We start from the raw sequence: 25,991 nt of genomic DNA on the forward strand, positions 1-25,991 counted from the left end.
GTCTAATATATTGTCACCTCTCGTAGGTTCTGTAATTAGTTGTTTCAAAAATTTTTCCTGTACTGCGTCTAGGAAGTCTTCAGATTCATAGTCACCTACAATGTTGTCCCAGTCAATATTTCTGAAGTTGAAATCCCCCATAATTCACAGGTTGTTATATTTTGCTGCCCTACTCATTTCCTGCCATATTGCCCCGACCAAGTGACTTGAAATATACTTGTCCGGGTATACTGTACTGTATATATATTATTTTTATTTGTCCTGACAAGTTTCTGGAAGAAATTTGCTTGCCCAGATTTTTTTATGAGAAAAGTTAGATAAACATCTTAAAACATACACATTTATTGTGTGTATAATGGAGAAAACTGCAACGGGCCTATTGACCCATACGAGGCAGAATCCAGGAAAAAAAGTCACAGATAAAAGGCACGGAAAAAACCTAACCTAAGCTAACCTAACCTACGTGCAATGCCATCATATATATATTGTGTTGTCAATGTGTACAAGTCATGTGACTTTTTTCCTGTGGTCTTTATTTCCGTTCACCACTAGGCAGCCCCATATACAGTTACACTCACTCAACCTATGTCATTCATATATCTGTTTAGTCCAAGAGGGTTAAACCTCCTTTGTCCAGTCTATATATGAAGCCTTCCTCAAGTGCGGTCTTAACTCCTGTCACATCACGTCTACAGCCTCTCTGCTTGGTGGTTCCTTTGAAATGTTGAAAAATTTTGAGTTGTTTTGACACCGACTGACTAGAGGCGGTTTGGCGGCTTAATTAATGTACAGATAAATTACCTGCAACTGGCAAAGGTCCTGGTACACTGAGAAGCGGTTAACGGTCCCTGGTTAAACGTACACAGTGATTTTGGTTCACTGACAACAATTCCTGTCTTAAGTTTTTTCCTCTCAAAATATTAGCTTGTCCGACGGGTAGTCGTGCACATGGACGTGAAAAAATGCCGGGCTGCCGGGCACTACTAATCTGCACAGCCTGATTTCACTTGATGCATTTTTTAGAATGACAAGAGAGAATCTGAAAAGTGAACGTTTTCATTACTTTGTTTTCATCTATTAAATAATCGGTGAAACTGATGTTAGACCGCTGCAATGTGAGCTGATGTACCATTTAAGCGTATTCCAACTGCATTCATAGATAATCATGACTGAAATACTGAATGCTGTATCTCTCTCTAATCCTCATTAATGGTGATCTTTGACTCGTAAAGAATCTACAATGTAACACGTTATCTTTGCCAGTAAGTAGTAATCCCATTATATTTATCAACGCTAGGGCAAATAATATATTTTTCTATTTATTTAACATCTTTAACGCCTAAATCTTAAGACGTTCTCGTTAAACTTCAGAATATGGTACAAGTTCTTCATCAACACGTATTTGTCACTTGAATGTTCCGAGCAGATCCTACAGGAAGTGTCACGTGTCCACCTATTGCCACCATCCACGTCATAGTTTCCATCCCTCCATATAACAAGTCTGTTCTTATTGGTCAGCATTATACCTCTTGAAGGCTGTGATTGGTACGCTCTCTGTCGTGGCATCACCGGACAGAGCCCTCTTCTCCCCCTCGCGGTCTCGCCCATCACTTACTTGGCGGGAGTCGACGTGGATAGACGTCACGGCTTGAGCCCCGACACTCCTCGCTCTCCCTCACTGTGATTCCTCCTTGGCCACCTATGTGATAAAGTAAGTTACCATTTACTTAAGTAATGTTCAGGTGTTGGATCATGTGAAGGTTAGGTCCAAACCCCCTGCTTATTTCACTTAATGATTAGGCATAAAGAATGGACTAGCAAAATAGCTCAAAACAGCCCTGAATGATAATTCAGCCTGTCAGCTTATTTTGCCGTGAACGATAACGTAGCCTATTCATAATGATGAAACATCCAAACGCTAACGTATCCTAACCTAACACCAAAATAGCGTTAGTGTTTTTCACTTAAACTAATGTGCCTAAACTTCACGTGGGCTTAAGTATTAGTGATAATAAAGTCATTTACTGCCAATTAGGGGATTTTTTTATAACCGTATTTCTTAATCAGGTTTGTGTAGGTAAAGCTGCCAGTTGTCAGGTGGTTGGGCCGTGTAGCGAGCGACCTCTTGAGTTACGCCTTGACAAGTTTATGTTTGTCACGTGTTATTACTATACATACTTGATGTTCACTAAAACTAAACCACATGTATTACTTCTTAATTATTTTGAAATATTAATTTGTATTTTCAATAGTACAGAAATATTTAGTTATTTGTGCATATAAGAATGGACATAAAAATATACGTATGAGCAAACGGTATTTTCTTTTATATTAATACAGGTATAACAAAAATAATGTTATTTATCCATCTCGCTGCTTCAATTTCAATTTTCAATTTATTTCTTGTCAGGAAGCGGGATCTAATTCTTTCTATTTTCAGGCACCCTGTACAACGGCGCAAGCACTCTGGCAAGTGTTGAAACGAAGTATATACAGTACCAAACTCTTGCCAAGGGGCTTACTAAAAGCCTAAGGGTCTTCGCTGGCACACATAATCAATATTGTTTACAAATATCTGGCCCGGTATGGGAGGATAAACGTGCTCCGTCAGGTCGTCAGGTGGTAGGTCCGGCAGGCGTCACGGAAGCGTTGTGATAGGCATCTGGAGGTAGTGAACAGGGTTAACATAAGATGCTTTCATAATGCACAAAGGCACTCCAGGATGGGGACACCCAGCCTCTCCCAAGCAAATCATACCCCGTAGTGTGCAGTGCTGTCGTCCCCTTTCCGCGACCACTTTCCCGTAGCGTACGCTGGTCAGGTACGGAGGGCACTCGTACTAGGTGGGCGGGGAACCAGGGAATGTTTCCTTCCCAGCTTCTCTCTGTTTAAACGTTGGATTCTAATGTCAAGTGTTCGTGAACCGCCAGTCGGTGGCCTTGTTGCAGCAGTCTTGGCAGGCTCGCTCTGCCACCTCTTCCAAATACCGACATGACTAAGGTATCCGCCAAGATAATCTGGGACGGCTTCATCGGTGCAGATGTTAACCCTCGTATTCCGAGACGGTCCTTATTTTCCCTTGATCAATACGATCCCCGTGAAGCGGTGCCTGGAGTCGCAACAGAATAAGCAGGAGCAGCTCTCTGCTTCTTCCTCGGCGAAAGAGCGGAGGCAGCCAGTTCGGCTGGTGGAGATGCGTCAAACTGCGAGGGCAGTTTGATGAAACCAGGGCATGAGGACAGAGATGTGAGCCACCAGCGGCTTTACGCAGCGGGGTCAGCAAGAGACACTCGTGTGAGGACCGTCCACCACAGACTGGTGGGCATTCTGGAAGTGGTATTTGCAGAAACAACAGGGTTTACCTGGGATTTCGGGCGATCCACCAGAGCATTACTTCAGGTTGAAAATCCAGCCAGGAGGAGACAGACAAGCAACGAGGGTGACCAGCAATATCGATAAAAGGAGGTCGTGTGTTCCTGAAGGGCTCGGGTGACCTCGCCCTGTCTTCTAGATGGAGATCCCGGTCTCCGGACAGCAGAGTCAGGTTGGTTTGAACATGGTTGCCCGGGATCCGTAGAATGGAAACAACGGTTTTGGTCAAACGCACGATCTGCGGGTAAAACTAAGTTCGGTATATAGAAATTAAACGTGCTGAACTAAGATGAAACAGCTTTCCTCTGGATAACTTCGGAACGGATGACAACGATCCGATAATGACGAGGAACGCATGACCTAGTCGGCGCCTAAGACAGTGGAACTTATGGTGAAAGTACAGGGATGGTGGCACCAAAAACCTGCGCGGGCGAGGAGCGAGACGCCAGCACTATCTCGAAATGGCGGACACAGGATGTGGCGATATTGCAGGTGCCACACCGGAGTGGCCTGTATCGATGGCAGTCAGGCGTTCCTGACCAGAAGGTGGGTACAACACGACCAGCGCACGCGGCTTTGTTCTGGTTGAAAGAGGAAGCCGTCCACTCTCTGGAGACCAGATCAAGGCTCCTGCATGCTGAGGTGATCCAGGGGCTTTGGAGGAGGACATCGTCGTGGCTATATCCTGGTGGACTGCTTCTGTCAATACGGGAAGTACAATGGAGTGCAGAGTGTTAAACAGGTGGGGACTGGGACTCGCCCAGGGGTACCAGGTTCATTTCTTGAACAGGAACTGTAGGCGCTCGCGCAGGCAGGCTGACGTCCGAAGTAGAGGCGATCCGTGGCGAAGTCTCGCAGCTTCTTTCAGGCAAAATGAGGCTGGGCGTATCAAAGGCTACCTGATATCGAGGGAGGCAGAACAAGGCAGTCTGTTACCAATAAAGAGCAATGGGTGTGCTGTTGCGATGTTCGATAGAGCTTTCGTGAGAGTTGGAAGCCTCCTATGGTGTGAAGAGGCGACGATGAACATCCTCTCCATCATCTTGTAAACACAGGAGGCCCAAGATTCAATGGTCGTCTTCCGGATCTCCAGCAGGATAGAGGATAATAGTATTTTCCAGTTCGGACAGAGAGAACTTGTAATTTCATAAGACATGTGAAACAACAGGCCGTTGGAATATTAGTACGACGTTCAGGAACCCAGATGGGATTCTGATCATCCCCAGGAAGTGTTCTTTCTAGAACGACAGGCTTTCTTAGCTCGAACGTGATGGGATGATCAGTGGGGGCAGGGAGGTAGAAACGCTTACAACAGCAGGCTCAGAACATGGTAGAATACACTGCCTCCTGCATTGGATCAAAGTGCCTCCAGGGGGAGGCTGATGCCCGTCCTTCATTAGAGCAGGCAAAGGGGCGAGACCAAAATTGGGAGGAGGCCTCCGTCAGTACCCGGCGCATTAATCGTTCCCGCCCACAGGGGGTGGCGACTTCAGACGATAAGACGGCGGGTGAAAGCTGCGCGCATCAGCGCTCCTGGGTTACCAAAGAGACACCAATTTTTGAAGATCTTCCCAGTCCTCTGAGCCGAGACCTCCGTATGGTGGAATCTGGGGATACCTGCGCGGAGATGTCTCCATGGGGATACCGCCTGGTTGGTGGCCTGGGGTGACGGGGAGGGCGATGAAGTGCGATCCGAGAGAGTCGCCTACGGCATCGCAAAAGCTCAGCGCCAAGGCCAGGAGACCGGGAACAACGCCGAGTCCGCCAGGTAGAGAACAGTGAATTGAGAAGGAACAGCATCTTGTTGTGAGACGAAGAGGCAGGGGGATCGATGAGGCTGATGGGGCTGAAGGAGAGCCTGAGATGGTCAGTAACGGCAAGATGGATCGCCGACGGAGGCTCGTGGTGCGGTGGGATGAAGACTATGTTGGATTTCAATAGTAAGCCATGAGGAAACTATGGGGAGGCGAGCCAGGATCGTCCAGGACAAAAGCGGCATCGTCGTCCCCGTGAAACTTGAGATGTGATCCATTCGGGTACATGGTGGGATGGCGGTGCATTAAAGTCTTGAGGAACAATAGTGGAATCCATCATGGAGGTCGTGAAGAACACAGAGTCCAGAAAGTACTCGTGAACATTGATGACTACACAGGGTGGATACTCACCAAGAGTAAAGTGAAAATTCAGACAGAGTTCCATGTGAGTCCAGGTGAGGGAGACGAACAGGTGAGCAAGTATTTTGCAGGGAGTGAGGGAGGCCTGAGCACTGCCACAGTACCGGGCAGGTGTAAGCAAGTACCAGCCAGTGAGGCGGTGGAACAACATCATGTGGTTTCTGGTAGGCAACATCTACTGATGGGCTAAACTGGGCGGGAACCTGTCCAGCAGTCTGAGTCCTGGGATGTTCCGTGTGTAGAAGAGGAGGAACTTGGCACTCCACAGAGAGATGAGTCCAGGAGGGGCTGGGCGCAGGAGCTCCAGAGAGGAGAATTGCCATTCTCATTGAGAAAAAATGAGAGGGAGGAGAGTGTAGGCAGGATGGTCCTCAATCTCAAGTGGAAGGAGGCAGGTCATCCAGGAGCTGCAAGTGCTGCCCCTGTTGGGTCAGGGTGTCCAAAATGAGTTGATGTTGCTTCTGCAAGCTCTCACTGATGTTTTTACAAACAAGTCGAGTTGGGCGCTGAAGGTTGGTTTGCTGGGTGGCGATCCAGACAGTGATTGTTTTCCAAGGCCCTTGAATTGTGTACCTGTCACACAGGCGGAGGTGGCAGCGAGGTGCAGGCCCGACTGGGCATCAATTGAGTGGTATGACCAGGAGAGGACAGTGAGGGTTCAAGTTGGTAAGGTGGTGGTGCTGGTGAGACAGCCAGGGGTCCAGGTGGGCAGGGAATGGTGACTGTGTGGCGGGGCCCAAACGACCCTTGTTCCAGGCAGGAGAGGAGGATGAATTGGTAGGGGTGATAGGATGGTAGAGGAGAGGAGATCAATGGAAATCGCGGTGGATGGAAGAGCGATTGGTGGATAGGTGAGTTTGGTTGACGCAGAGACTAAATTCAGAACGGGGCAGTGAGGCTAAGGTAAGTTTTCCAGGCGTGCCGGACGTGAGGCAGTGGCATTCCAGGCATGGTGACACATATGGCAGTGGCTGCGTGGGTATAACTGAAGTTTTGTTCTGAACACCGATTTACATTCCATATTCGTAGGGACCTAAAACGCAGGCGACCATCTCGTTACTCCCAGGTGCGGTGTTTCCAGTTGGCTTAACCTGACCACAGATTTTCGGGGTTCAAAACCAAAATCGATCAAAGAGGACAGACGTAATTAATTACCTTCGGGAAGAGGGCCCCACCCGCCGATAATTTCGTTAAGACGACGTTTGGAGACTTCAGGACGATGCGGCGTTCCATGTCAATGGTTAATGGAGAAAGAAGGCAGGTCGTCGTGGGAATCTCCAGGGTACGTGGCGGGCTCGCCCGCGAGGCTGACGAGTTTCTGGGGTGATGGTGAACTTCAGCATCACCTCCCCTAGGGCAGGAAAAGCCCTGAGTGGTGGAAGGCGTACCCTGCCCGTCCATTGTGTGGTGACTATCACGGCGCTGGGACTCGGAGCCGAAGTGTTTGAGGTCCTGAAGTGGAAAGCAGTGACGGAAGACCAGATAATCCGTATTGCTCAGAGGCAGTGAAGAGCAGGGGCAGCGAAGGCGCGACGAGACCTTGGGGAGACAAGGGGAATCCCTGTATCGTCGGCGGAAGGTCCGGTCATTGAGCCATATAAACGCCAGGGGACCCCGATGACGGTCCACCTTCTACAGCCCAGGCGGGCTGGGGGAGCCGTGGCCTGGGCCGACTACAGGGGTTCTTAGCTGGCTAACTTTGACGTGTTCAGAAAGGATAAAGTAACATCGCATACTTCTGCCGCCGTTTCCAGGCAGAATGGTTAACGGCGAACGCGTTAACCTTTGCAGTCAGGTCAGGTGTTAATGACGTCACTGATGCATCACTATCATTGCGCATGCCAAGCCAGCTTTGCTCAGAGGGATCGGGTGGTGGATGAACATCCCCAAAATGAGCAAAGTAAGTAAAAAATATACCTGGCTGCTTCTATATTTATCCATCTTGCTGTCAATGTTATCCATCATGTATATCCATCTGCTGCTTCAAATTTTATTTATCCATCTCGTGCTTCTAATTTATCCATCTCTGTTTAATTTATTTATCCATCCTGCTTCAATTTTATTTATCCATCCGCTGCTTCGTTATTTATATCCGCTGCTTCTAATTTTATTTATCCATCTCGTTTAATTATTTATCTATCTCTGCTGCTTCTAATGTTATTTATCCATCTCGCTGCTTCTAATTTTATTTATCCATCTTGCTGCTTCTAATGTTATTTATCCATCTCGCTGCCTAATTTTATTTATCCATCTCGCTGCTATTTATCATCTCCTGCTTCTAATGTTATTTATTCACCGCTCTGCTTCTAATGTTATTTATCCATCTCGCTGCTTCTAATTTTATTTATCCATCTCGCTGCTTCTAATGTTATTTATCCATCTCGCTGCTTCTAATTTTATTTATCCATCTCGCTGCTTCTAATGTTATTTATCCACATCGCTGCTTCTAATGTTATTTATCCACCTCGCTGCTTCTAATGCTATTTATCCATCCCGCTGCTTCTAATGTTATTTATCCATCGCTGATTCTAATTTTATTTATCCATCTCGCTGCTTATAATGTTATTTATCCATCTCGCTGCTTCTAATTTTCTTTATCCATCTCGCTGCTTCTAATGTTATTTATCCATCTCGCTGCTTCTAATTTCATTTATCCATCTTGCTGCTTCTAATGTTATTTATCCATCTCGCTGCTTCAAATTTTATTTATCCATCTCGCTGCTTCTGTTATTTATCCATCTCGCTGCTTCTAATGTTATTTATCCATCTCGCTGCTTCTAATTTTATTTATCCATCTCGCTGCTTCTAATGTTATTTATCCATCTCGCTGCTTCTAATGTTATTTATCCATCTCGCTGCTTCTAATTTTATTTATCTATCTCGCTGCTTCTAATGTTATTTATCCATCTCGCTGTTTCTAATTTTATTTATCCATCTCTCTGCTTCTAATGATATTTATCCATCTCGCTGCTTCTAATTTTATTTATGCATCTCGCTGCTTCTGATGTTATTTATCCATCTCGCTGCTTCTAATTTTATTTATCCATCTCGCTGCTTCTAATGTTATTTATCCATCTCGCTGCTTCTAATTTTATTTATGCATTTCGCTGCTTCTAATGTTATTTATCCATCTCGCTGCTTCTAATGTTGTTTATCCATCTCGCTGCTTCTAATTTTATTTATGCATCTCGCTGCTTCTAATGTTATTTATCCATCTCGCTGCTTCTAATGTTATTTATCCATCTCTCTGCTTCTAATGTTATTTATCCATCTCGCTGCTTCTAATTTTATTTATCCATCTCGCTGCTTCTAATGTTATTTATCCATCTCGCTGCTTCTAATTTTATTTATCCATCTCGCTGCTTATAATGTTATTTATCCGCTACGCTGCTTCTAATGTTATTTATCCATCTCGCTGCTTCAATGTTATTTATCCATCTCACTGCTTCAAATTTATTCCACCGTTCCATCTCGCTGCTTCTAATGTTATTTATCCATCTCGCTGCTTCTAATGTTATTTATCCATCTCGCTGCTTCTAATGTTATTTATCCATCTCGCTGCTTCTAATTTTATTTATCCATCTCGCTGCTTCTAATTTTATTTATCCATCTCGCTGCTTCTGTTATTTATCCATCTCGCTGCTTCTAATTTTATTTATCCATCTCTCTGCTTCTAATGTTATTTATCCATCTCGCTGCTTCTAATTTTATTTATCCATCTCGCTGCTTCTAATGTTATTTATCCATCTCGCTGCTTCTAATTTTATTTATCCATCTCGCTGCTTATAATGTTATTTATCCGCTACGCTGCTTCTAATGTTATTTATCCATCTCGCTGCTTCCAATGTTATTTATCCATCTCGCTGCTTCCAATGTTATTTATCCATCTCGGCCTCAGTGTCCCATTACTGTTCCTGTTATTAATCCTATAACCGTAATTGCATGGTCAAATTATCTTCTTTTTCTACAGTTTTCCAATATTTCTTTGGTTGTTGTCGTCAGTTTTCTTATTTCTTCACTTGTTTAACTAGCATAATACCTTATCGTTAGTGTAACATTTGAGTGTTGGATTTATATATTTTTTGTAATTATTAAAGTATTTATTATTAGATAAGAACAGGAAGAGTGATCAATGTGGGCAGAGAGAGAGAGAGAGAGAGAGAGAGAGAGAGAGAGAGAGAGAGAGTGTCACCTTACTGGATACTTAAGGATCTAGTGGACTTCAGTATCAGTTTTAAGTGTTGTCTGCCTTGTTCAATATTGCTATGTGTGTTTAAAGAAAAAAAAAATAATGACAGACCAGTTAGACATTTAACTAATTTATTAAAGGGCATATTATTAATATAAATACGCCTCGGTTGTAAAATTTGCCCAGAGACATTGTGTTAAGGATCTACTGTAGGTCGCATTCTGTGTGAGCAACAATGGTGAGGGCGTCTGCATACTGAAGTTCAGTAATGGAAGCTGCCGACACCTTTGGTTCCTGCCTGGAGTCGTCTTATGTTGAAAAGGCTCTTTATTCGGTACTCGTTGTCCACCCCGCCGGCTAAATTGGCACTGGCTCGAGTAAGGAAGGCAGCCAAGAAAATGGAAAAGAGAGTTGGTGCCAGTACACACCCTTGTTTAATCCCCGTTTCGAGGGGGAAGAACTCAGATTGGGTGCCAATGTGCAGGACACTGCCGTTCATGCCATCGTGGAGCTGACTCACAATGGCGATGAATTTTTGGGGGCAGCCAAAATGGCTGAGGGTCCACCAAAGGGCTTTCATGTTGACCGACTCGAAGGCCTTCGTTAAGTCGATGAAAGTCATGTACAGGTCACGATGCTGTTCTCTACACTTTTCCTGTACCTGGCGGGCATCAAAGATCATGTCAGTGGTGCCTCGGGAAGAAGTCTGTTTAGGAGGACTCGGGCAATAATCTTGCCAGCTACAGACAGTAGCGAGATCCCGTGGTAGTTGTTACAGTCTGACCGGTCTTCCTTGTTCTTATAAATATTGAAGATGGAGGCGTCTTCAAGAGCTTGGGGGATTTCCTCCCCTTCCCATATATTTTCCAGGAGAGAGTGGAGACGGCTGGTAAGCAGAGGTCCCCCTGCTTTATACACCTCGGCTGGGATTCCATCAGGTTTTGTTATTTTTCATCTGTTTGATGGTAGTAGCTACCTCATCCAGGGATGAAGGATAAGCTGAGGTGGGTCAGCTATGGATGCTGAGGGACCTGCTGGGTAGTCAGGACATCCACATCGGTGTTTCGGTTGAGCAGTGAATGGTAGTGCTCTTTCCAGCGCTGAAGGAGGCCTTAATCGTCTTTAATTTTGAGGTTATCATCGGATGAGTGGAAGGGGGCTGCGCCACGAGTGATGGGCCAATAAAATGTTTTGGTGGAATTGACAAATTCGCGCATCTTATTCTGATCTGTAAATTTTTGTGTTTCACAGGCTTTATTTTTAAACCAGTCATTCTTTAGATGGCGAAGTTCCCGCTGGGCCGCCGCTTTCTTCTTGCGGAAGGTATCGGCTGAGGGTAGTTCTGCCAGTCAGTTAAAGCAGCACGTTTATCATTGATGAGTACATTGATTGCTGGGTTATTTTCATCAAACCAGTCCTGGTGTATTCTTTCGATCTGGCCTAGGGTCTCTGCAGGTTTTTGTCATAACAGTGTTGAAATTGTCCCATTCGGCACTGGGATTTGGGTTGTTTATCAGCCCATGCTCGAGCTGCTCTCTGAAAGCATGTGCTACCGCTGGATCTTCCAGATGCTTAGTGTTAAAACCTCTTCTGGAGGCTTGCTGCCTTCGCCGTTTTGGGGCGACGTGAAGTGAGAGCTTGGCTTTGATCAGTGTCGCAGTGGTCTGAACCACGCATGGCACGGGTGATGAGGATATCTTGGCGATCTCTTTCTCTGACAATAATGTAGTCAATGGGATGTCAATGTTTGGATCGTGGGTGTTGCCACGAACCATTGAACTTGTTGGCCTGCCTAAACAAGGTATTGGTGATAGTCAGGTTGTGTGCAGCACACTTGTTGAGGAGGAGTAGGCTGTTGAAAGTTATGTACGACACACACCCACACACACACGCAAACATACACACACTGCGCCATAACACCACTAATGCCAATTGTAGTGCTTCCCGACCTTGTTGCATTGCCTTAGCCAATCACAGAGCTCATAACACTCCGCGTATGGGGTCACACTGTTTATGGCCAGCTCCAGGTATGGACACTCGACTGAGTAGTGCCCTTTGAGGTGTTTATACGCCTCAATTAAGCCACCCCTTGCCCGTTTATAGTATATGCAAGGCACTTGCAGGCGTTCTAATTTTTCTACGTAACTGAGTGCCGTAGCGGGATAATTAAGACCAATCGATGTCGCCATAGTTAAGTCCTCCGTGACAAGGAGGTGTCTAGTGTTGAGCGCCTTTGTGTTGTCAATTAAGGCTCTCAAGTTCCTTTAATTTAATAAGCTACAGCTTGGATATCTGTAGATACATCCAAGAATGGGTAAGTCGATCCTCTAGTTTAATTTTACTCTTCTTCGATTCTTCAAAAACATCCTCCCGCACCCTCACCTGGCTGCCTCTAAGGTCTTGCCTAGCATAGATAACCACACCTCTCTTGCAAGTCGGTTGAGAAAATTTCGTAAATGAGTCATACGTTTATACTGAACTCGCATTCCTCCGGGTCAATTCTCCTGTTCTTGCACAGCAGTTCTACAATACTATATCAGGTTGATGTATCGAGAGGTGTTTCAAACTCTTGTCAAGGAACGTGAAAGTACGCGCGGTTTAGAAATACATAAGTTCAGTGGGATCACCCTTCACACGGGCGTGAGCAGGAAAGTTCAAGCTGCGTGCGCCGTCACATCACGCCTGTACTGCCAACCCGCGGCGTGAAGAAACATGCTGAGCGTGCTAGAAATGCTCATGTGGCTATGGCTCCCTTCCCATGAGCGTGCTTTTACGCGGCGGGAAAACTGTTGTCCCCTTTAGAGATGAATTACAACTGAGGCGCGTTGAAAACACGCTTGTGTGAAAGGAGCCTGACGTCTCTGATATTGGCCGTGACTCTGGCCTTCCTTCATTGTCAAGAGGTGCCTCGTTTACTATATTCATTGTATTTTGTTACAGTTCCAGAGATTTTGACCATCCCTAACTACAACGACCTCCTCCCTGCTTCCCTCCCTCACCCACCCATCATTATTTCATGTTTCCTTCAAGAATGTGGAATACATCTACATATATGATGTTCTTTGAGGTGAACATTGCATTTCATTATTTTGAATCAATGTTGCAACGTGCATTTATGGTGAGAGGTTCGTCAGCGACACTGATGGCAACGTGTTTTTTCATGTTCGCAGAGCGTGAAGTCCTCTACTGTCAAGACAATGGCGTCGGCATCCACCTCGTCCATCACACCTGACGATGATGGAGCAAAACTGAAGGTGCGAGCGAGGGACATTTTTAGCACCTCACATGGCACGCAAGATGGTATGGAAATACAAAAAATGATGATGAAGGTGGAGCACAAGAGTGTTGAGGACAAGGTGCAGAAGATGTCTCTCGGCCAAAAGACCAATAGGCCGACCAAAGTGATACTGATGGTGGGTGCTACAGGTACCGGTAAGACAACTCTCATCAATGCCATGGTCAACTTCATATACCGTGTTGAGTTCACTGACAAGTTCAGACTTGTGTTGATTGACGACAAAAATGCCCCAAAGCGTTCTCAGGCGGAGAGTCAAACAGATATGATCACAGCTTATGCATTCTACCAGTTACCTGGTATGCCCTTTGAGTACAACTATGTGCTGATTGATACTCCAGGCTTTGGGGACACAAGAGGAATTCAGCGTGACCGTGAAATGATGAGTCAACTAGAATCATTTCTGAAACAAGATTATGGCATTGATCAAGTAGATGGAGTTGGCTTTGTTACCCCTGCCTCTGCTGCTCGCTTAACACAGACACAGAGATACGTCTATGATGGCCTGTCATCTATGTTTGGTAAGGATATTAAAGACAACATTTATGTTATGGCTACGTTTGCTGATGCCAACACTCCTCCAGTTCTTGACGCTCTCAAGGAAGCTGGTGTTCACTACTCTGGGTTCTATAAGTTCAACAACAGCGCACTGTATGCCTGTAACGCAACTGCTGATAATGATGCTGATGACTCAGACTCGGATGATGAAGATTCGTCTTATATCAACAAGTTGTTCTGGGAGATGGGGTACCGGAGCCTGCAGAACTTCTTTTTGAAGTTGGGGAAAACCTCTCCAGTAAGTCTAACACTTACCAAACAGGTGCTTGAGGAGCGAAGTCGTCTACAGGTAGTGGTAATTGGTTTGCAGAATCAGATTAACTTAGGTCTGATTAAGCTTTCAAACTTGAACCAAGAGAGAGATATGTTGGCTCGTCTTGACGATGACATGAAAGGGAGTGCAAATTATGAGGAGGAAGTTGAAGTGTCCAGTACTCGGAAGATTAAGTTGAGTTCTGAGAACGGGGAAGACGGTTGTGCTATTAAAATTCCTAAAATTATCGATATTGACTTGACTCCTAAGGAATTTATAGGGAAATGTATCGTTAACATTCTTAAGAAGTTTAAGATTGGCCTGAGTCCTAAGGTAAATGTCACCAATTGTGTCAAATGTAACATGACGTGTCATTATCCGTGTCCTATTTCTGATGATAATGACAAGGCTAAATGTTGGGCCATAACAAATGGTTACTGTAGAATCTGTCCAGGTAATTGCTCTTGGGACCTCCATAAGAACATGAGCTTCAGGTACGAGCACACCTCGGTAAAGGAAACGCGCACTGTGCAGGAACTGCTGGACCGTTATCAGAAAGCTAAGCAGAACAAACTTACTAAGGAAGGTGCAATTCAAGCCATAGAGCAAGATATCAATGACCACGCTCAAATGCTTATTGACTTGATACAGGAGGCTCAGAGACACGTGGAAAGACTCGAAGAAATTGCCCTGAAGCCCAACCCACTGTCAACCAAAGAATACATTGACCTAATGATCGAGTCTGAAAAGATGCAGAAACGCCACAACTTTATGAAAAGGATTAAAATGTTGGAGAAACTGAAGGAAGAGGTGGTGGTAATCCAAGGAGTGCGTGGCAACTGTAACAAAGCATCTGGTGAATCGTTGCTGAAATATTTCCACGACCTTGTTGAGTGATGAAATAAAATGTATTCATCTCGTATGACGTTCTGTATAATGTTAGTTAATGTCTACAGTGTAGTTTAGGTACACCTCTCATTCATCTTCATGTTGGAAGTTATTGAACTGTTGAAGTATAAAGAAGCTCTGGACCTTACCCGGCACAGTGAGGACCTCTATTTGATTTTCTTGTCTCGTATTAACCAAGGCTTTTAACTGAAATGTTACTGATGCAGTAAAACTTGCTATTGTCAGTCTTCCTTCACTTGTGATTTATATTTTGAAACTTGTGTTAGAGTGATCACCAATTAGGAGATTATCGTGTTTACCTTTGGGGGGAAAGGGCCTTATTGTAATTAGTATCCTTCGAGATAAAACTTGTAATTACTCATGTAATGGTGCCTGTGTGTTTGGTTGTTTACAAATATGCCTTGTAATTTATGCTATTTGTATATACTGTATAGTTGGTGGTAAGAGTCAACTTCTGTTTACATCAAATAAAAGAAAGCGAAACATTTATGTCTCTTAATATAAACCTTTACCACATACTGTACAGTGTAGATGGGTATAATGAACGACTACCATACAGTGTAGATGGGTATAATGAACGACTACCGTACAGTGTAGATGGGTATAATGAACGACTACCGTACAGTGTAGATGGGTATAATGAACGACTACCATACAGTGCAGATGGGTATAATGAACGACTACCATACAGTGTAGATGGATATAATAAACGTCTACCATACAGTGTAGATGGGTATAATGAACGACTACCATACAGTGTAGATGGGTATAATGAACGACTACCATACAGTGTAGATGGGTATAATGAACGACTACCATACAGTGTAGATGGGTATAATGAACGACTACCATACAGTGTAGATGGGTATAATGAACGACTACCATACAGTGTAGATGGGCATAATGAACGACTACCATACAGTGTAAATGGGTATAATGACATACGACTACCATACACTGTATAATGAACGACTACCATACAGTGTAGATGGGTATAATGAACGACTACCATACAGTGTAAATGGGTATAATGAACGACTACCGTACAGTGTAGATGGGTATAATGAACGACTACCATACAGTGCAGATGGGTATAATGAACGACTACCGTACAGTGTAGATGGGTATAATGAACGACTACCATACAGTGCAGATGGGTATAATGAACGACTACCATACAGTGTAGATGGATATAATGAACGTCTTCTACCATACAGTGTAGATGAGTATGATGATACGTCTACCGTACTGTGAAGATGGGTATAATGAACGTCTTCTATCGTACAATGAAGATGGGTATAATGAACGTCTTCTACCGTGCAGTGAAGATGGGTATAATGAATGTCTTCTACCATACAGTGTAGATGGGTATAATGAACGTCTTCTACCATACAGTGAAGATGGGTATAATGAACGTCTTCTACCGTTCAGTGAAGATGGGTATAATGAATGTCTTCTACCATACAGTGTAGATGGGTATAATGAACGTCTACCATACAGTGTAGAAGGGTATAATGAACGTCTACCACATACAGTATAGTTGGGAATAATGAACGTCTTCTACCATACAGTGTAGATGGGTATAATGAGCGTCTACCATACAGTGTAGATGGGTATAATGAACGTGTACCATACAGTGTAGATGGGTATAATGAACGTGTACCATACAGTGTAGATGGGTATAATGAACGTGTACCATACAGTGTAGATGGGTATAATGAACGTCTACCATAATGTGTAGATGGGTATAATGAACATCTTCTACCACATACAATATCTATTACACTACAGAACACACCTATCTCAACTGTATCTCTCAGCCTAACTTAACTGTATCTCTCAGCCTAACTTAACTGTATCTCTCAGCCTAACTTAACTGTATCTCTTAACCTATCTCAACTGTATCTCTCAGCCTAACTAAATTGTATCTCTTAACCTATCTCAACTGTATCTCTCAGCCTAACTTAACTGTATCTCTCAGCCTAACTTAACTGTATCTATTAACCTATCTCAACTGTATCTCTCAGCCTAACTAAATTGTATCTCTTAACCTATCTCAACTGTATCTCTCAGCCTAACTTAACTGTATCTCTCAGCCTAACTTAACTGTATCTCTTAACCTAACTCAACTCTATCTCTCACCTGAACTGTGTCTCTCAGCCTAGCTCAGGAGCATCTACGCGTTATCGCTGAGAAGTATAATAAATCATAACAAAAGTAAAGAAGAAATGACACAATGAAGAGAGGTGACTGCATAGTGTGTCTTGTCAACCGCTCATCTCACATGTCCGAACACATCTCACGCATACACAAGTCACGTGCCGTATACAGTGTCATAAGGTGTAAGGGTAAAACTACACGACAAAGAAAGTAATGATTATTCTCACCAACAACTAAACAGTACAGGTTGAATAAGGTGTGAAAATAATAACTGTACTCAACATGATTGTGAGGAGACTGGGTGATGTATGGATGGTTCATTCTATCTGCGTTGAACTCTCTATTGGCAATACGCGGTGTTATGATCTTGTGGGCCTATCGGAGTAACGATATGTAAAGATTTGATACAAAGACTGTTTAACCCCTTATGAACGGGGTTCCATAAATAACATCGTGCGTGCGTCATTAGCCCCCAAAATATATACTGTATATACTCTGTGTATAAACAAGGCGTCGGTCGCCGTAGTAAAGGGTGTAATAGCATGGCTTTTTAAAACAATGAAGAATATTATTAATACTAATAATTGGCCGGGTTAAAGGATGGGGGAGGAAGAATATACAAGTTTATTCCTCCAACCTCCATGACGAACGTATGAAAAGAAATATGAAAACTAAATAAAACGGATACAAGCAGAAAAAAGTAAAGGATAAATAGTAGACAATAAATTTCGAATGGGTAAGAAAGTAGAAACCCTGTAGAACTGTTGGCTTATCATGGATTTTCACGATTATTCTGTCTCCAAAATGTTAAATTAGTCGCCTCATCATGTGTTACAATTTACTGTTATACAAAGAAGCCAAAAGGTGTTCGTATCATGTGTCTTTTGTGGGTTTTGATCTGCGATGGGAAGCGTTAGTGGACTGCGCAACTACTTAGTGACGTAGTGGAAGCCTCTACCCTGACTGGGAGAAAAAATTCTGGCGGTATTTAGAATCATTGTCTCTGGTCACTCGTTGATGACCTGTAGACAAACAAACAAACATAAGTTTGTTTTAACCTTCAGGTTAGGAGGTAAATATAAAGAAGTGTTCGTATCCCCCATTACACTCAGCAGATAGGTAGGTCTACAACAAACAGTTATATGATGTTATTATTACGTGCCTCATTTATATTTAATTTGCATATAATAAAACCACATACTTGACAGGTATTGGCGTACCTTCCTGGATGGTTCTGACAACACAACTAGTCACCAGACTGCGGTACACTTGTCATACTGGAGCTGCACTCGAGTGACACAGCTGAACATGACTTCCTCCTCAACCATGGCAACGTAAGTGTACCCAACCCTCTCTCTGTTACCTTCATCACAGTACACTTGATGCTTCACAACAAAGACGTAGAATGTCCGAAGATAGGTTACGCGTCACGTCACACATCAACTGATGGTTTGTTTATGGAGTGCTCCAAGGAGAGACGCTATGGAAGATTTAATTTATTTCCAAACCAAAAAAAAAACAGATAATAACAAACTGGTGCAAAGTTGCCGAAGAGCAACCAGGAGTCAGTATCAACCAGATGCCAGTATGTATAAACCAGATGTTAGTCAACCTGGTGTCGGTATCAACCAGATGTTAGTCAACCAGGTGTCGGTATCAACCAGATGTTAGTCAACCAGGTGCCGGTATCAACCAGATGTTAGTCAACCAGGTGTCGGTATCAACCAGTCTCCCCTCATGATTTAATCTCCCTCCCGGGGATAATCTCTCTCTACAGTATCAATCTATGGCATCCTGGCGTCATGTTGTGTAGGCCTTTCTGTACACATTGTGCATTTTTCTCCTTCCTTTGAGGACCAAGACCGTTATGCCTTAGAATGATAAACATCTTGTAGTGTAGGTCTATCATACTTGCATGTTAAATTAATCTATTCTTTTTAGCCACGAAGACCTGGAAGAAATCGATGTACAAGTGAAGGAGGTGTTCCCTGGGTGGATTTACTGCGCCTCAGCCAAAGAGTTCTACCGCCATGACAGTATACTGAAGGTTGGAACTCAAAAACGTATCTGCTACACTCTAAGAACCTGGCATGGAAAGGACTTAAGTGATTTAAAACAAGATGAAGCACATCAAGACAGACGTTGGGTAAAAGACATAGGCATACTAGATTGTAAGAACATTCTTCTTGTTCAGGGAAGTAAAGTCCTCGAGGAGGAAGGTAGAAACATTATCCCAGACTGTTTTAAACATACTGTGAGTTCAGTTAGCCGTAAATACAATGCTCACATGTTGATGTTTTTCTCAGAGCATATAGAGGATGATGATAGAGCTAGAATGGAGACTTCTCTTTTAAATATACTATATGAAAGTTCTAAATTTATTGTTCCCCGAAAAATGCTGACAAATTTTAAACAGGCACATGTGTATAGCAGTGATAATGATACAGTTTCCCCAGTTACCAAGACATCTATCAGTAAAAGTGGAGACGACTTCTGCCATATACTTAAGAATTCCAAGGTTTCTGACACCCCTTACTCTGTGCGTCTCATGAAACCCATTATAATGGCTACAGGTGACCCATTAGGAGCTGGTGTTAAAGTGACAGAAAAAGCGGTAAATGCTGCTACAATTACTGCCGGAAATCAGAACTTGGAACTTCAAAACTCAAGATTTAAGGCTGATGAAGGTGTTAGTCAACAAACAAATATAAAGCAATCAAACGTTAGCTCCAGAAGTTCTCCAAAGAGTCCAGAACTGGGACAACAAACTCAGGCTTCTGTACACCCTCAGCTGACACAGAGTAACACACCCTCAGCCAGTAGCCACCGCACAGATGATGTACAAGAACTGTACTCTTGGTCAACTACTGAAGATCATTCATATCCTGATACTATATACAACCCATATTCATTAGGTAAAGATCCTTGTAGAAGTCTGCGAGAACCCATGAGTGAAAATACAGTTGGCGATTTGCCAGAGACCAGTAGCCCAAACTCTCAGAATAACAATAAAAACTTACAGACAACTTCACATATACATATAGATAAACGACAAAATTCTGGTAAAGTAGAAGAATATTCCACAGTTTCCAGACTAGTGTCAAATAAAAGTAAACTGGACGATTATGCACAGTCACACACCACAGCCACCAGAGCAACTTCAAGTAAACATCTCGACAATGAGTCTAGAATCCTTCAACCAATTAAATCACTCTCAGATATATGTGGTATGACGAGGAAATATTTTGGTGTCGTCAGTTCCAAAGAGAAAGAAAAGGTTATCTTCCTCGTTGGAGCTTCTGGTAGCGGGAAAACCACGCTTGTCAACTTCATTGCCAGCTGCATCAAAAATGCCAAAAGTCCATCTGATGACTTGGTTTATGTAGAGCCAAATTCAAAGGATGCATACTTCCGTACAACATCTATTACTGCATATACATTTTGCTTCATGGAAAGTGAGATTCCTATAACTATCATTGATACTCCAGGTTTACATGACTCCTCGGGGCCACAAGTGGATGATCAGGTTCACTTACTTAAAACCTTCATCGGAAATGCTGCCTCAAACGGTCTTGATATCCATGCTGTTGGTTTTGTAGCTCGGGCTCATGAAGTGCGTCTTACCTCTTCAGAACGCCTCCTTATGGACTATTTGTCAACACAGTTTGGCCAGCGAGTTGCTCATCACTTGATCCCTTTTATCACATTTATTGACAACCAGAAGGTTCCTCCAGTCGTCGAGGCAATGAGGTCCTATGGAATAGAATCCAAGTCCTTCTTAAAATTCAATAATTCTATATTCAATAGAAATCCAGGGCAAGAAATTGACGAATTCGACATGATGTACTGGAAGATTGGGAACAAGAGCTGGAAGAAGTGTGACATGATCTTGCGAGAGCTGTCACCTCTTTCACAGAATGGAGCTTGCGGCAAAGCTACTAAGGATTCTAGTCTGGAAGAGCTACGATCCGAGGTTATAAACTTCATAAAGGACGAAGTGGTTCAGAACTATGACCATATGTCGAAATTTATATCAGATCTGCGCCGCCTAGGTACTGAAGAGTTCGGTGTGCCTATTGCGGAGAGGACCTCGAACACTTATCCAGATGATGTAAATTATAAAGGAAATGCTGACCCCTGTAAACAAAGTGAGCATCGTCGTGTGTCCTCAGACGCTGTCTTCGGTGTTGGGATGGAATTATTCCACACCCTTGGAAATATTTATAATCTGGCAAATGTTAGTCACCAGTCAGCTTACGAAACTAATGAATGTCCAAAGATTTTGTTTTGTAAAATATGTAGAAAAATGCATGAGGTGGAAAGATTAGAACCAACAAGCTCTTTTCCTACTTTTACCAGTAAACGTACCATCACCTTCAAATGTAAAGATTGTAAGTGTAATGCTAATGAACATTGTTAATTAGTCTGGTGTCCCAAATTCAAAAAAAGGCTTATTTTTAAAGTTGGTTTACCCCGAGAGGTATAAAGCTACAGCAATATTTTCTTCTTAAAGAGGTGCTTCGTGATTTTTTTTGCCTGGTTGTAGATCTCTAGGTGTGTGCATTCCCTCACAATCATAATACTTTGTTTTGCATGATTATTGCCATTTTACCGAATTTTTGCAGTAAGAGAAAAGCTAATGCCCTTCACATATCGCCACCGAATCGATGCAGATATAACACGTGCAAAGTCTGCTCGTGACCGTTTGATGCTGAGACATACAACTACATCATGGTTGTCAAGTACCAGCCCTCAAACACAGAAAGAGCATGGAGATCAACGTCTATCGAGGGATGAAGACCACGTCAAGAAAATTGCCAAGAAGCTACGGGACTTCAACCCTTTTAGAAGGAATAACACAGAGCTGATAGGTATTTCGACCAATGATGTTGCTTCCTTCGATATCAAGGCTGATTTGTTAACTGCTGTGGAGCGAGGCAAAGTCCTGGTGAAGACATTCATCAAGAGCCGACTTAAGCAGAACCATAAAGAAAATTTCTATAATGTCATTCCTAAGAACAGGTCCAAAACATTTGCATCAAAAGAGATCGTGACCTACTCAGACGGCTTCTCAGTGCTTCAACAAGTGGTAGAGAAATCAATCATTCACTGTTGCTACAGCATGAATTATCACCAATGCCGCTTGATCTTGCAACATTTGATGGAAAGCTCAGAAAACCAGATAAGGTCCTACTCTCCCATATATTAGCAAATGCACATGAAGTAACGGAATTGCCAGCAACAAATGAGCTCACCTGAGTACTCGTTGATGGTATGGTCTTAGTTCAAGCCTTGGGAAAGCCATCTGAGGCTACAAATTTTGGGGAGCTGACTGAAATATTCTGCAAGAATATTTTGAGCCACCTCCGAGGAATATGTAGCAGAGTTAACGTAATATTTTATTTCTATAGAAACTATTCCACCAAACCTGACATTCGAATGTTGCAAAGGAAGAAAAATGCGGAGAATTATCGACTCTAGAAATGTACAATTCCCAACAACATGGCACAATTTCGTAAACCTCGATGACAATAAAACCAATCTCATTCTATTTCTTACCAAAGAGCTTCCGGTCCATGCCGAAAATCTCCCTGTGGATCAGGAGCTTGTTGTTGGGGGTGTGAAAACTCTGAAACTGTTGTGTTATCATCAGTGCCCAGGAAGAGGCAGACACTAGGTTGGTCCTTCATGGACTAGATGCTGCTCAAAACAATTATCATAGACTTGCTGTTTATAGTAGGGACAAGGATGTGTTGGTACCTTTTACTCACCACGTTAAGAGGTGTGGATGCAAGCTGGTACAACAAGTAACCCTAGGTTTATTCTGGTGCATGAAGTAACGCAGTCACTCTTCCCAGTTCTTGTTGCCAACTTGCCAGCATTCCCTGCAGTCACTGGGTGTGACACTACTAGTCAATTTAGTGGTCATGGAAAGACGTTAGCTTGGACAACTTATACCTCCCATCTACATCTTTTTGACTCACTTGGCGATAATTCTGAGGTATTTGTGATCAAGCTGTATGATCCAACCTCACACGCAACATCAGTGAATGAACTTCGAGCTGAAATGTTTCATCATGTGGACAACCCAGAGAAATTTCCCCCCAAAACGATTCTTTAGAACTACACTTGAGACGATGTCAACACCAAATTCAGTGGCTGCCAAGCCAGATACCACAAACCCAGAAGAATCTGGGTGGTAAATGGGTCCCAGCAACACTTTAGTACCCACACTGATGCATTTAGATCCAGTATCAACAGTTTGCTCAGAGTTGTTAACATGTGGTTGTAAGATTGCAAAATGCACCTCAGGATGATGCACATGCAATAAAAACCAGTCACCATGCTCTCTTACCTGTGGGTGCAGGAGAGACTGTAACAATCCATATAATCCATCTTTTTCTGACAGTGAAGAAGAGGATTCAGATGATGAATGATTGACATCAAGGAATGTCCTCATGGTAGATAACTTGCCCACATACATTTGATGCTTTGTTTATAAATCTAAGATGGCGGAGAAGGATAGATTGTATGATCACTTATCAATGGTGTGATTGCTCATAAATATCACTTTATATGACTGTGTGAAATAACAGTATTTTTATAATTTGCTTGCAATTGTGTTGGGATTGATTGATGTAAGGTGTCATAAAGATTTTATGAATTTATGACCAGTTAAATTAATAAAGAAACAGTTTCACAGTTCTTCCGAGTTGAATCCAACAAGACTCACTCTCAAAACATGTTGTTTAGCTCGTCTATGTAAGTGTGTGAACATTAGCTACATCCAGACATCTTGTACACTAGATGTACATTTTTTGTAACTTCAGTTAATATTACTGATTTTAGAAAATATTTTCGGTCCATATTAAGAATATTTTGCACTTATCTGTCAGTGTGTGCACAAAAATACTGGAATAATGTAGAATACTATTTCAATTATTTTGTCATTTGTCTTTACAGTTGAGCTTTTACTTCTGCTCTTGATTTTCTGTAGCTATAGATTTTCTTGTCTTATATTCCTTACTATAATTATTGTTCTCTTTCCACTGTAAAGTCCTTCATATTATTGTTATTCCCGCACTTTTCATAAGATGATAGGTCACTATTTATGTGGGAAATATTGCATATCCAACAATTAGTGTTATATACTGTACTTGTTCAGCGAGCAGCGTCCTGGATGGTGCAGTTTGCTATAACGTTATTACTACACTTAAAAAAAAACGAAGGTCTTTAAGCGCGTAACAAGGTTAGTAATACACGAGTCCAACTTTAAATTATTGTGGGAGATAGAACTCTTGGATGGTGTCAGTCTAGCACCTTTGCTCGTGTGTGCCATCTAATTGTGGGAGATAATTAATTTATGGTAAAATAATCGTTGTACAACTTACACAGTATAATAATTTCGACTTGAGGTATGGTTTTAATTCCAATTACACTTAAGTGTTTACCTTGTCAGCAATTTTCACAAGCAATTGTTGTATGAAAGTCTTTCCTGTAATTATCTGGAAATAAAAACAGCGAGGTATATAATCTTCCACTTTGATTCTTGGTTTCCCTAGAGAGAAATGTTCGCCAGGAGATATTTATTGGCTACAGCTGAAGTTTACAGTGTATTGATAAGTGCAAGCAGATGTTACTTGCTTGGTAAATTTACCATTTCAGCCACAACTACTGTTCGACCACAATTTTTTGTTCTTCCCTTGGTATTTGGTGTGATTCATTCCAATCTGACCTTCATTTCCATCGGAAATTAACCTGACCTGACCATAGAACCTGATCTAACCAACCAACGAAACCTCCTTAACCTTAACAAACTTCCTATCCATCACCGCTATATTAAAGAGAAAATACTTATTTTAATATCTGGTACCAATGAAAGCAACATTGTTGAAGCACCATGATGTAATTTCACGTTTTTTTGTGGACATGAGAGTACAGTACACACGGGTCAGCTGTAAACAGACGACACGCGGTGACTGCAGATTTATGATAATTTCTTAGGTGAATTTACTTCTTGGTTAATATCCATTTGCGACGGAAGTGGTATTAGAAAAAGTTGTTCCGATTGACAAGATATAACTAATGGTAAACACAAAATTGCTCTAACCGAGATGTGGCTGAAACTGTAATAATATCACTTGCTTTACCTCTCAAACCTGAAAGTGATAATTATGAAGAAAAGACACGAGGAACAGAAGTCGCTGAGAACTACTGCTGTAACAATTGTCAGTGAAGGTGTATTGGTAATAGTGGAACTGTGAACATCCTATTCTACCAGGAGTATCATAACCCGTTGCCTCAGTTCTCCAATGCATCTGTACAGGTGAGAAAGATTGGTGCTCTTGCTTTTAACAGGGTTAGGGTCATCTCGTACCCAAGACAACTCGTACCCCAAAAAGTCAAGTCGTACCCAGGATAACTCGTACCCAACTCACGAGATAAGTCGTTCCCAAGATTACTAACACCCAATTCAATTTAAGTGATAACCCATACCTATTTGTATATATACCACGCATTTTAGCTTTATCTATGATTACAAAAAAGATTATGTAAATCTTGTAAGAAAGTGCAGTGAAATTGGGAAATGTAATGCAGGCTTTAAAATAAATAGGGTGGCCAGACGTCCGGCTTTAGGCCGGACAGTCCGGCTTTTGAGCACTCTGTCCTCCGTCCGGCGCTACCTCGAGGCGGACGTTAATTTGTCCTTTTTGTTGTCTGACTAAAAAGAATTATATAAATTACCTTAGGTATACTTAAAACAGCGGGAACTGAAGGCCATAATATGTAGTTGCCGTTGTCAACACTGCTGAGGAGCCGCAGTGTTCGACAGTACGAGTCAAGTTGTCAACACCGTCAAGTTCAACACGTCCGAGATGGTCAGTCTGCCCAAGGCCGCAGGGGAGAGTGGTTGACTTTTTTGTTCTTGCTTCAATTTGGTTAGCGTATGCTGTTTCAGCAGGAGTAAAAATGAATATTCATTTATTTCAGTTCTTTATTTATACTGTGTGAATGCATGTATGTAATATATACAGTGCATTCCCCCAAAAAATGAAATTTAAGAAAAATTACCACAAAATA

The 25,991-nt window shown here is 42.6% G+C and overlaps 1 protein-coding gene across 2 annotated transcripts; it reads left to right on the forward strand.

Moving 5' to 3' along the window:
- Positions 1-1,554: 1,554 nt before the first annotated feature.
- LOC121872899 lies at positions 1,555-24,443 on the forward strand. 2 transcript variants are annotated; one of them, XM_042375997.1, is made up of 3 exons: positions 1,559-1,711; positions 18,119-18,244; positions 18,852-24,443. In XM_042375997.1, the coding sequence occupies exons 2-3, from the start codon at positions 18,219-18,221 to the stop codon at positions 21,328-21,330; spliced, it is 2,505 nt and encodes an 834-aa protein (XP_042231931.1). In that variant the 5' UTR covers positions 1,559-1,711; positions 18,119-18,218; the 3' UTR covers positions 21,331-24,443. The 2 variants fall into 2 exon arrangements, with proteins under 2 accessions (XP_042231932.1, XP_042231931.1); XM_042375998.1 differs by lacking the exons at positions 18,119-18,244; positions 18,852-24,443 and adding an exon at positions 12,906-15,235 and having other exon boundaries at positions 1,555-1,711.
- The last annotated feature ends 1,548 nt before the right edge of the window (positions 24,444-25,991 follow it).

This window comes from Homarus americanus, unplaced genomic scaffold (genome assembly GCF_018991925.1).
Source record: "Homarus americanus isolate GMGI-L3 unplaced genomic scaffold, GMGI_Hamer_2.0 scaffold11022, whole genome shotgun sequence".
Taxonomy (NCBI): domain Eukaryota; kingdom Metazoa; phylum Arthropoda; class Malacostraca; order Decapoda; family Nephropidae; genus Homarus; species Homarus americanus.